We start from the raw sequence: 13,186 nt of genomic DNA, 5'->3' as shown, positions 1-13,186 counted from the left end.
GATTCTACTTTTCCATCATCACTGCAACTTAAAAACCATTTCCTCCACCTACCCTAATCCCATCCCTCATACAGTCTCTCAGTACACACAAACTAAGGGCTTTCCTCCCCTATTTGTTTTTTGTTTTCTTTTTAGTTACAGATTAAAATACTGCATCTTTCTGTCCCATTGACATATACTCCTTGGTACTGTTGCAAAACCTGAGCCCATGCTCCCCTGCCTGACTGAATTAAAAATTTCTCAGTTTTTCATTATAAAACATCTAAAACATAAATCAAAAATATCTCAGATAGTTACATCTTTAGGAAACATAAAACAGAAGGGAGTGATATAAGTTGACCTCAATGAGAATTTAGAGATGTTCTGTTACAATTTAAATGCCAGGACTGACTATTTTACTCTTGATTTTCAGGCCAAACCACTCTGATTATTCATTATTATATCTATTTGAAAGGACTACAATGAAGCATGTAGGAAACTGTCAACTGTCAGTGAACCCAGGTCTTAACTCCTCCCCAAGATTAAAGTTACCTCTGCTTGTGTCTTAAAATATTAAACACGCGAAGCAAGATGCACTCATTTCCTAGCTGAGAGGTCTTCACTGCTCCCTGCATAATAATGGTTTTAAAATAAGTTTCTAAAAAAATATGACTGGAAATAGCAGCATTTAGACACTTTATTTCTGTTCTATATCCATTCATTTCATAATCACTGGGAGAACAAAAGACAACCTGGATGGTCAAAAAGCAGAGAATACCTCAATAGGAAGTTGTTCTGGATCTAATCTGTATAATCACACCAATTTTAAATACGCACACTCTACCAATAAGTTACTGAATATTACTGGTCAAAATGAAAATTTTCATCTTATGTAATGGATAATAATTAGTTGTGGAATTGGGACATGCATTTTTCAGCAGTAAAGCTTTGTATCTTTTCATTACTAAACATCATGTCAATTAAACACACATATGTGGCAAACTGAATTAGATGCAGAACAATTTTGAGGATGAGTATATAACAGACAATACAAATGAGAATAACGCAGAGAATCACATGTAGAAAAAGAATTAGGCTCAATATTGAAAAGCTTTTCTTAAGAAGCCAAGTCACATCCACTGTGAAATGAGAACAGGCAAGACCTTGCAGAGCATTTTAGCAAGTTCCTCACCTACACAGTTCCCCACCCATGGGCAGTGGTGATCAAACTTCGCTATACATCGATTGCAAACACCGCAGTGTTTGGACCTCACTGGCTTCCGTATCTGTAACAGATAATAAGTATTTGTTTAGAAAAGCAAGTTACCCTGATGAGTTTTAAATAGAAGAAAACACAAACCCTCAATTTAAATGTAAATTGATTGTGCTATTGTTAATTCCTCAGAAGCTAATTCTTAAGGCAATCCTAGCTATTTAGCTTAATCTACAAACTATTTAACACAAACATCCTTACAACTGCACTGAAATGATTTTCACTTTTTTTTCTTATACAAAGGATTATTTTTCTCATACAAAGTTCTTCTACCATCTCCAGCTATTGAGCTTTGTATAGCAACCAGATTCATTTCAGCTTTTAACAATAAAAATACAGAATGAGCTTGAGTTCCATGATTCTGTATCATTCATAACCAAGCTCTGACATAAACTTTTCAGGTTATTTTCTAAAGACAGAGATATGACTCAACAAGAAGCAGAATTCAATTGAACTAAAATGCTAAATTACTCCCAAAAATTTTTCTTGAAAGGTTATGCCTTGAAAGAAGTGGTCTGAAACATATATGTATATACACACACACACACCTTTTTAAGGTGCCACATCTGTATATAATTTTCCAGCTTCAAATTTGGAGATACAAGCATCATTCATGTTCCATATACATCAGAGCTTTGCAGTGTTAACACTGATATGCTTGAGCATTTTGTATTTGCTAGTTAATTTCCAAAGAAAAAGCACGTTATATTTGCTTTACAAAGTTAAGATTTTTCCCCCCATTCCTGACTACTGCCAGATAGAGAGACACACTTGATTTTTGAAAAAATATTTTAGTAGAAGCACAACATAATTTTACTGCAAGTTATGGAGGTAGTGGAATGTCACATGTGATTTTTATAACTTGCTCGGTGTATAACCAACCAACCTGGTAGACATAATGGATACTTGAATTTTGACACTGGCAAGTTATTTCCCCAGTGATAATTCTTTTCCTCTCACTGTTGCATTATTTTTGTGTACATATTATGTATTGAAAACACTGCTTAGATTAAATAGTACAAATAAATTCTGCCTTTGAAACTGCAATAAGGTCAAATATGTGTTCATTACAGGAACACTAATTTTGGCTTAGCATTAAAGGAAAATAAAACAAAATGGCAATATTGATCAAAAAATATACTACCAAGCAGGTACTGCAGAATATACTGAGGTCCAGACTTCCTGTCTCTGCAAGTTCTACTATTGTCTGCAGGAAAAATAAAAATTAGAATTTAGCATATAAACAAATGGTGACAAGCATTTTCAGACCTGTGGCTGTGAGCCCTTTATTTTGGGTACTTTCTAAACACAGGAATAAATTCAATTCAGACGAAACTGATTTTGAATCTACTTCATTAAACCAATATGCATATTTACTTCTAAATTAATTCTAGTTTATACTTATTCCTAGTCACCTACTGTGATTTCAGTGCTGCTGGTGTGACTTTTGACATCCTGGACAATTTCATTATGAGTCCCTCTGATTTCAGTGGGAGTATAACACTACACTACAGACTAACAAAAGGATGCAAAAACGAATGTGCGTGGTCTGACACTCAACAGTGGAGCTCAGTACTGTCCACAAGTAAAATCCCAAACCTGAGGAGAACAGAACTGAACAAGAGCAGATGAAGAGCTTTTAAATATAAGTCTTGTGCAGACCCAGGATCACTTCAGTTAGATCCACATCATTGTGCTTTGTAAACCTTTGTCTACCTTCTATGCTTTTGAACTATAGGAATATTTTAGTTATTTATTCCTTCACTTGCTTTAAGAGTGATTTGGATTATTTTGTGACACAGAATGAAGGACGTGACATATTAAAACAACAAACATCTGAAATTGCTGCTTACTACACATTTCTAATCATACTTAACATGGTCATCTGAAATGAAAAGAATTTTCTTACTTCGTTATTTCAAAGCTAAAGGCTAAATACAGCATTAACTACTTGAAGACAAATTATGAAAATGTTAGGAAGTGCTGCACTGCATGAAGGTAACACACATGTTCTACAGTGGTTCATACCCCTGCTAACAAAACATTTCACCATGTGGTTAGCTGCAATGTAAGAAATCCAAAACATTCACAGCCATGTGCATCTGCCTCAAGAAGTTGCATTTTGCAATTCCTATCCAGTTCAATGAGGCTTTTGGAACCACAGTCGCCTACTTAAGTAAGTAGATCAAATAAACTGCTTATTTCTGCAATTTGCTGAATCCAATCCAAAGTGACATAGTTGACTACTCAATCTAGTCCAGTTGAAGGAGGAGAATTTAGTTGAGAATTTACTTTGGCAAACTGGCAATAACAGAAATGGAATTTTCAGAGTAAATCCAAATCTGCATATTGCCTAAGAACTCAGCTACAGCCTATTGCAGAACACAAAAATTATTTCATCTACACCATCCTTTTAACGGCTATTATATTTTCATTCCTACATAAGGACATAACTCCAAGTGGTCTGATCTTCATCCACACAGGTCTTTTCACAAATAAACACGAAGTAGAAGCTCAAAGTTGATTTTAGGTGGAATGTTGGCTTCCAGGAAACATAAACAAAACAAAACAGTTTTGCTGCTTGTATAATTTTGGCATATTCAATGCTCATTTTGGCTGCTGAGAACAATGCACTTAATTTAAAATAAAAATATGAGATGCTAATAATGATAAAATGTCTTATATATCATTAGATCACCCATATTTTCTCTGACATTTATGCCAAAATAAAAGCCCACCCCAAACTGCCTGGGGTTTTGGCTCTTTTAGCTTCAAAACTGTTTGTCAGTCTAATACTTTTAGATACAAAGGTAAAGAAAATTAGAGGTGCTTAGAAGTCTGGAAAGTTTTCATAAAATTAACTAGCACTTTTCCCATAATGGGATATTTCAGTATGGCTAAAGTATGAAACTTCACATTTCCTTTTTCACTTAACTGCTTTTCAAACTTGTAATATTGAAAATTCAAGTTACAATTTTATTTTGCTAACTTAAAATGACTAATATGCAACTTTGCACCAGTTAAGACTTGAAATGCATTCCACATTTTAAAAAATAAATCTGGAAGACTTTTCAACATTTTAAACTCTTTTTTTATACAACTTACTGAAATGTAATGTAAACTAAATACTCTGATCAGCTGGTGGAAGGCTGTTGAAGAACAAGTTTGTATCTCTTGGCTTTACCTTTTTCTTTTGTTCTTCCGTGGCTTTGATGATTCCCGGATCGGATTTCCAGGATTTTCCAAAATTGTAGAAAAGTGCAACACTATTAGCAAGGAACGGAAGATGTATAAAGAAAAAATTGAGATGTGTTTACAGTCAAGGAATCTCAAGTGTAAAGCTGAATTTCCTCTTGAACATTCTCACTGATAATTCTGAAACAAAATTTAACTAAATTTAAATTTTACTAATGCCCTTGAGTCACTGTCTTCAGAATTAACAAAATTCAGCACTGCTGTAAGAACTAGCTTGGTACTCAACATTTGCCATTGCTTGACCTTCAAAACTTACTTTTAAGAATGGTCTGTTCCGTAAGGTATTTCTAAAGCATTTATCATTCCAAAGGACGAATAACAATAGTTCCGGTTTTGTAACTGTTTTTCTTTTTAATTAAATTAAATCCCCTGAAATTTATCTTCTCAATAACTATTTCCTGTTTTTAGAATAAACATTTTGGAACTCTATTTATAAAACAGACATTTGACTGCCTATGTCTTCACTGGCTTGACATTCCTATGATATCACAGGACAGGCTGTTTCTGGCCATAGAAGGAATTTTGCTGCAATGGCCACTGTTGCATGGCAATCATGTCCCAACACCACTTATCTCCAAGAAAGGTAGTGTCTGAAATCTGGTCCTGTAATAAGGCAATACACATATTTTGCATCACTGAAAGTTATTTTTAACATACTAACATGTCTAATACTTAAAAAACCACCGGATTTATTATATCCTAGAAGTGTTTATAAAATCACTTACCATAAAGACAGAAAATAACCATTTGTTTTAAAATACATTTCCTGCATTCAATGTCTTGCCATGTAACATGCTAGTCTTACAGCACTTGACATTTCTTCAGAAAATTAAAACATTTTTAGCAGTGATGTTGAAAAACCAAATACTTCAGATGTTTCTCTTCCACAAAAGGAAAATTACTTATTCTCATAAACCTACAAAAGACCTGACAAAACTGACTGAAGACATCTGCTGTCACTGTGACTTGCAACTGCCAGAAGATGCCCTACTTGACAAACCTGTGGTGGCAGAGGCCTCTACAGCATTATCCAAACAAAAAGGACACCTAGTGCTCAGGCAGAAAACACTATGCACCCAAATTACACTGTATTTTGAGGAACTTAGATACATTCAGATCTAAACAGCTTGCAATGCAAAAGAACCCAGAAATGCAAACACATACAAGTAAGCCTCTTTTTGACTTCTGAAATGCTAAGGAAGTCTCATTGTTCATGTGAAATGTATCGCAAATAATTTTTGTTTTCCTCCTGCTGGGGCAAGGAATTGGCTGTGAATTTCTAGAAAAAATATATTGGCAAGCTAAATTAAAATTTTAATAATGTATCTTGTATAGTAGAATGCTGGTATGAGCTTACTAAAGGCAATTAATCTTTCCAGTAACAAGATGTTTCCTGCAAGTTTATAACAGGGGAAAAAACATCAGCTATACTATAACCTAAACACTCACGGCTCTATTTTATACACTAGAGATGAAAAACTGTGACTTCTAAATTTACACAATCCAACTTCTTCCTATTTTTTTCTAAAACTACCTGCTGCCAAGAGTAAGCTGGTGCAACTGAACTGCTTAGCTAGAGAGAGGTTACATTTTCTTTAGAATATTAAAATAATTGCTGGTTTTTTTACAACAGTGAAAACTGGTTTTCAATTAAATGTACCTTAATCAGACAACCATTACAAACAATAAAGCTACAACTGGAACCAATTTTATGACCCATTTCTAAATACCATACGTCATGTCTAGACTTTTAAAGAAGATGTAAGAAAAGACTAAGAGGGTTTTTATAGCCTTAATGCTTTGGAATTGTTTTTCTGCTAACTTAAATTTGGATGACCTGTAGCAAAGCAGCAGTCCATTGTCTCAATAGACTCCTCCCCCATTTTACTTCCTCAAATACAGAGGGAACATAAGAGACACCCCACAGAACCTGTTTTCCCTGTCCTTTTACCATATGGTGTCAGACAAGTACAATGCTGACAATGTAAATTGTGACAGACAAGGGACTTCTGTGCTGCAGCTGGGAGACTACATGAGAATTTAAAAGTTTCCTCTCCAGGGTATTTCCAGCATGTGATGTAGGTAAACAACTTCAGGTGTAGGATTCATCTCACCCACTTTAAATCACTCAGTCTGCCTTCACAGACATCAGGAAGGAAAAAAGCCGTGTCCAATCTATCCTCAGTACCAAGATATTTAAATTATGTAAGGGAAGCAGAGCCTTATAAGTGGGTATTTTTTGTCACTGGCTATGAAGAGTGTTTAAACTTCAGTACAGATGCCCGCATGTAGAGGTATCTAAAATCATACTGAACTCCCTTCTGAAGTCTGCTTTGAATGAGATCTTAGCAACTTGCATCACAGTCATCTCTCAAAACTCTTCACATGTAAGAAATTCTTGTAGGTTTGCAATAGCTTCAGAGTAGAGTAGGGAATTGGTTCTCTAGAGAGAGTGTCTCATTTTGTGTCAACATCCTCATTTACAGCTACACAAGGAAAAACTACATTACTATAATATTAAAGGCTGCAAAATGCATAATATACCAGGCATTCACACCTCCTGCCTTACCACCAATCTGCTCCTCTTTTATGCAGTTTCCCCAGTTTTCACTGAGAGACAAAGCAGAAACACCCACAAAACACTTCCTACTTTTAGTACTGATCAGTATTCTTTAATTGTTAGAACAAGTACAAGATGCTGAAAATTATTCCAGGAATTGGAATGAAAAAGATAATCTCATTAAAAAGAAAATTAAAACCAAACAAGCACCATACAACCCCTAAGTCAGGTAAACATGGGATAAGTTAATTTTGCATTGTGAACTGTAGTCTATTTAAAAGGTCCCAAATACATGTAGCTTCATCCACCACACAAGTCTGAAATCAAGCCAAAATGCACATTATAGACCCAGATGTGCCCTTTCACTAACCAAAAATCCTTTTCTCCTGCACAGAAAAATCTGCAGCCAGTGTAATGTGTCAGAGATCAAATATATGCTAATAAACCTGCCAATTCACAGAATCACAGCATCACAGAATGGGTCAGAATGGGTCTCTTCCAGGCTGGAAGAGACCACAGTGGGTCATCTGGTCCACCTTCCTGCTCAAGCAGGGTCAGACCAGAGCACACAGCACAGGATTGTGTTCAGACAGTTCTGGAACACTGAGGGGAGACTCTAGGACCTCCCTGGGCAATCTGTTCCAGTGCATGCTCACCTTCACAGTAAAGAAGTGACAGTAAAGAAGCTCCTTTTCATGTTCAGGTGGAACTTCCTGTGCATCGGTTTCTGCCCATTGCCTCTTGTCCTACTGCTTAGCACAATTAGGAAGAGCCTGGAAACACCCTCTGACACTCTCCCTTTAGATTCTTATAGACATTGATGAAGTTCCCCCTCAGTCATCTCTTCTTGAGTCTCAACAGGCCCAGCTCCCTCAGCCTTTCAAGAAAGATGCTCCGAATTCCCAATTCATCACATCTGGATCTAAGAGTCTGGGCAGGTAGCAGCAGCTAGCTACACGAGAAGCCTCACTGGACTAGACATTTATTAGACAAAATCAGTTTGTAATTAACTGAAGCTCTGCAAAAGTCCTCTATCTCTATTTCTATCTGACGTAAAAGAATCCCTTAGCTTACAAATTAATTCAGTTAGCCTATCTCCTCCACACTGGATTTTTTTTAACTTTTTTTTTTTTTTTTTTAACTTTAGGAAAGGTATTTAGACATGGGAACAGAAGCCCTGGACAGCTGGCCCCAGAGTTTGGATTTTTGGGGTCTTTGGTTCCTGTAGAAAAATGGCTGCTGACTTATTTTTTTTCTGCATGAAGACTTTTTGCTCTTTTCCTGAAACTAATTTTGGTAATAAAAAAATTTTAACTGCTTAACTATACCAATTAGCTTGTTACAGTTTTTTAAATCCTATACCGTTGTATCAGCTTTGTGAAAGAATGAAAACCATCATGAATTCTCTTACACTCAGTACCACTAATTGAAAATGTGTGCAATGTTTGTTTCCTTTAACCTAGACCCCAGCAACCGGTGAAGTATATTTGAAATAAAAGAATCAATACAGTATTAGTCAATGATAAATTATTTTAAATAACACAAATTGCCTTATATAATCTCAAAATCTCAGCATTGCAGAAAGGATGCAATAGCCATAAAAGCTTGCTTAATTAAAACTTCACACACCCATTTGCACCAAATATAAGCAGAAGAAAAAAAATACTGTGAATATTTTGGGCTACAGTAAACTCTGACATTTTAGAAAAACAGAGCAGTGTAAGAACTTATCGACATAACAAGCAGTATTTGTTCAGCTGGAACTGAAAAGACTGCATGAACAACTGAGGTATAATCTTGGCAGGACATTTACAGGACACAAGAGAATGTTATACCTATAAATCCTAATGAAAAAGAACAAAATGTGAAATTCTAGTCTCACGTTAGTAAAAGTGTAATTTTAAATAAGTTTTTTTTCTTTTAAAAATAAAACTAAATGAAAACATAGTGACTTAGTGTGAAGAATTTTTGAGGGCATTTTTGTTCCTGCTCTGCAAACACTAGAAAACTAGAAAACACTAATGGGGCAAGATATAAGCATCCTTTGTTACAAGAAAAACATAGTTACGGGGATGCAGCAGAACAGTGGGAGGGAGGCACAGGACAATAAACTCATATACAGACTCAAAAATACACAGATCATATTACTCATTCCCTGCAAGAATAGGATTTCTACTTTATCAAATACACCAGACTCAGAAGCTGCTGAGAAAAATCCAATAGAATTGAAACATTTACAAAAAGTTTAGTACATTTTCAATACTGGCTTTTTGAAAGACGCACGATTAAACCTTAGAATTTAGAGGTCTATTTTTCATGTGAACCACACTGAAATTCAAAAAAAATGCACTGCAAATCCTTGGTTTTATTTTTCTTTATGATACATTGCATCAACTGCCCTTTTCTGTCCCATTAGGATTAAACACAAAAGAGTTGATGATCTTCCAGACACCTTCAACATATCTACAAGAAAAGAAAATTCTTACTAAACACCTAAATGTTAAAGTTGCACTTGCAGCAATTAAGATCTTTATGTTATTTATAATAAAAAGTTCCAGTAAGGCAATTCCTGATAGTTGTTTAATGTTATAATCTCTTGCCCAAGAAAAAGACAGTCATAATTTGTGAAAACTACTAGGACAGGTTTTATCACTTGAACACAACAAAGTGTAAAGTAGTACTCTAGTCTGCTGTAAGCAATCATTTAAAGCTGTAAAAATACAGGAATTCTTTATCCAACCACAATGCTATGCCTCATGTTATAAAAATAGAGGAGGCATGCATTTCTTTTTTGCAATAAAGCTACAGGGCTATTTTCCAGAAGAAGAATGAATTTGGAATCTTATTACAAAGACTTCCAATTAAAGGAAGATGGCCTCAAGCACTTGGTCTCTAAAACTGCTTGTCAGACAATTGTGTCAGCTCTAATGAAAGTAATTAGTAACTGAAGGTCTTAGATCACTACTTCACGGTACAAAAAGACTGTTGCAAAGGTTGTGAGACACCAGCTTGGGATGGAAGTAGGACAGTATTTTATTGACATTCTGAAGTCAGGTTTTATTAAGGTAATTGCCTACATTTCTAGTGAACAATTAAGATTTTTTTTCTATGCCAAAAAAATATGTCAAGCTATTTAATCAGAATGAATATCAGAAATAAAAATCTAAGCAAGTTGATAGATATATGAATGAAATATGAGCTTCAGGATAAAAACCTCACAATTACAACTATAAGAACTATATTAAACATCGAATCTCTTCTTTGTTTTCTTGGCTACTGAAATTACAGTACCCAAGAAAGTTGTTTAAAAGTTTGAATCTATTTCCTTGCCATGGAAAACTAACATTCCCCACTGAACTCTGACTCAATTTCTACCTTCATGAGTAAGGGAAATTCATATCTAGACAGACAATCAAAACCACAAAAATATGGCAATATGCCAAATCTCCATAACCTAGTATTGTTAATACATATATTTTCAAAATAACTGAAAATATAGTTATCAAATGCATCTAAGGTTTGCACAAAATGGAATTTCCAAAATCTTTAGGAAGCTCTAACTGTAAAACCAATTCCACTGGAATTGATACAGACCATGAACCAGCCTACTGTTTTCAGAATAGTGTCTAAAAAATGCAGTCAATCACATTGTGTCCCCTCACAGCCAGAGACTATTTTACAAGGTTGCTAACGTTTCCTCTACATAGGAAGTTGGTAAAGGAAATTCTGCAGAGTACTCTAAGTAAGTCTTGAAGAAAATCTTTTACTTACTAAAGCACAGCAATACCATGCATATTTTTAAAGGAATAACATAATTAACATTAATATAGAAAGCAATGTTTAGTGGCGATTCCCTTTTATAAACTATTATTAGTTTACTTAGTGTTATATGCAGGATATATCTGTGTAATTCCTCATACTATGAACATGAAAAAATAATACTAATGTACACAAAAAAGGATATCATTCCAAAACCAGAAGAACCACGTCACATACATCCAGAATTTTGTTGCCAAATATATTCCAAGAGGCAGTGCACTGTGCATGGAGTGATCAAAGAATGACCTGTAATGTAGGAACAATGTCACACAGTAAGTTTCAATTTTTAAAACGTAAATCCTGAACTACTGCTTCAGGAAAACACTTCCTAAAATATATACTATATGGGATATTGCAAAATATGCCGTACATACATTTTCCTCACTTTTCTGTTCAAAGTTCAAGATAAATTCCCTTCTCAACCTGCCAAAACAGGCAGAATGAGTAAATACTCATGCTAAAACTACACTGATCAAGTTAGGAACCTTTGAGATTTTCAGCAACATGGACAGTAGTTGCAAACTATATTAAGTTTTGAGATTCCAGAGCTAAAGACATTTTGTAAACTCATACAATGAAAACTGCACATTAAAATTATGTCATTAAGAAAAAAAGCTTAAGAGACTTTGGTGTTATCAGCCTATATACCTGAAATGTTTCAGATTATTCAATATTTTGCTTCTGCTACAGTTGCCAATATAAAGTTGAAAAAAAAAATCCAATTAATTTCCCATATATCACTACATTTGCCAAGTTCTAAGATAAAATGCTGCTATATTATTCTAAAAAAAATTAAGCCATCAGGATTATTATCACTTTTTTACACTTTCACATTTTAAAGACTCTTCTGAATAAAGCTGCATACAGTGAGACAAACTAGGTGAATAACTAGGCTACTCCATATTCAAGAAGAAATTGCTACGAAACCCATGGAAAACAACACTCTAAACAACTAACCTCCCTGAAATAAAATTTCTGCATCATCTGCCTAAACATCCTGATATTGATCCATTTTGCTTTTTGTGCTGGTGATTCCCTCAGGGCTGCCACAGACAAATGTGTGCAGGGAGTAGTTTTCTTTTCACTTCTTTACTCCCTTACAGTAACTCTCTCTTCTCTAGTGGAAGTTCCTTAGGTCTTTGGAGAAAACCCTGTAAGGAACATGAGCTCATTCAATGAATAATAAGTGAATATACATTTGGACACACAGTAGTTACTCTGCACTAATCTTTCTTTCAGTGACTTCTGTGCATTTTTGTGTGTGTGAAAGTAGGGAGGAAAACACAGCTAAGCAGATTAGCTAAAATTCTATAGGGAAAGAAAACACTATTAGAACAACAGCACAAGTTTAATTCAAACCTGGGCTTTGTGTAAAACATTTTAAAATTTATTTGTACTAAATATTAAGCAACAGAGAAGAGAAGATAAAGATGTTAATCTTGAACTCATGTCAGGTAGGCCAAAAACATAAAACTTGACAAAACACAGATCTTGAGAGATTGGAAGAAATCTTGTCCTTCCTTTCTGTAGGAGGCAGTTGAGAATTTGACAGATGAGAAATATGTTTTTTTGTGGGAGGAGGCCAGCAAATTACAAAGCCTGAGAGGTGAGAAAAAGACCAAATAGATCATCTCCAGGATCCTGCAAATGCTGGATAGCCTTCCACTTCCCTCCCAGTCTACTAAGTTCACTGAAATCTTCTGAACTTGGTTTAAGAAGCAGATATATTTTCCTCTTTATACAGAAAGGAAAGAGAAGCAAATGGTTCTAAATAAACATGACATCCAACCGCAGAAAAGCAGAAAGCTCCTAAGCATGGGGAATACAACAAGTACCCCTATCTTGGCAGCACATGATAATGAAAAGCAAAGGAGAGATGATGTAGTCTACAGCTCTTGAAAATCCACTGGAGTAGGACTACACGTGTGTGTGTGTATTTGTAGATACATTTACAGACATTTAAAGTAATCATAAATACAACTAAAAGTCTTTATGATCAGGTAACAAGATGTACAAAAACCACTATTAGAAAGCAGCCTTTTTCTTTAGTCACTTATTTCCACAACAACAAATCTGATTCTAACTTAATTTCTCCCTATAAATATCTTTAGATGCTTTTGTTCATTTAAATTATTGAGAGAAAGCAGTTTTAATAGTACACTTGCACATTGCCTTTATTACTTTATAGTAAGTTTTCCATTGCCTGCTTTCTGCAATATTCGTGCTGATAACTCTTTGTAGACAGACATTCAGCACCCTCCTCTGGATAATGACTGAATTTCTGTTCTGCTTTAGCTTCT

General features: G+C 34.9%; 1 protein-coding gene across 1 annotated transcript in view; it reads right to left on the bottom strand.

Annotated features, from left to right (window-relative positions):
* ZDHHC17 (zinc finger DHHC-type palmitoyltransferase 17) overlaps positions 1 to 13,186 on the bottom strand; it is a 63,291-nt gene that overhangs the window by 8,871 nt on the left and 41,234 nt on the right. Inside the window, exons 10-13 of the mRNA XM_038153123.1 lie at positions 11,032 to 11,132; positions 4,437 to 4,561; positions 2,397 to 2,459; positions 1,172 to 1,265 (exon numbers count right to left, since the gene is read on the bottom strand). Coding sequence (XP_038009051.1) covers positions 1,172 to 1,265; positions 2,397 to 2,459; positions 4,437 to 4,561; positions 11,032 to 11,132 — 383 coding nt within the window. The remainder of the gene's footprint in view (positions 1 to 1,171; positions 1,266 to 2,396; positions 2,460 to 4,436; positions 4,562 to 11,031; positions 11,133 to 13,186) is intronic.

This window comes from Motacilla alba, chromosome 1A (genome assembly GCF_015832195.1).
Source record: "Motacilla alba alba isolate MOTALB_02 chromosome 1A, Motacilla_alba_V1.0_pri, whole genome shotgun sequence".
Lineage (NCBI taxonomy): Eukaryota > Metazoa > Chordata > Aves > Passeriformes > Motacillidae > Motacilla > Motacilla alba.
Note: the sequence above shows the minus strand (reverse complement) of the source record. Positions and strands in the feature narration are given on the sequence as shown.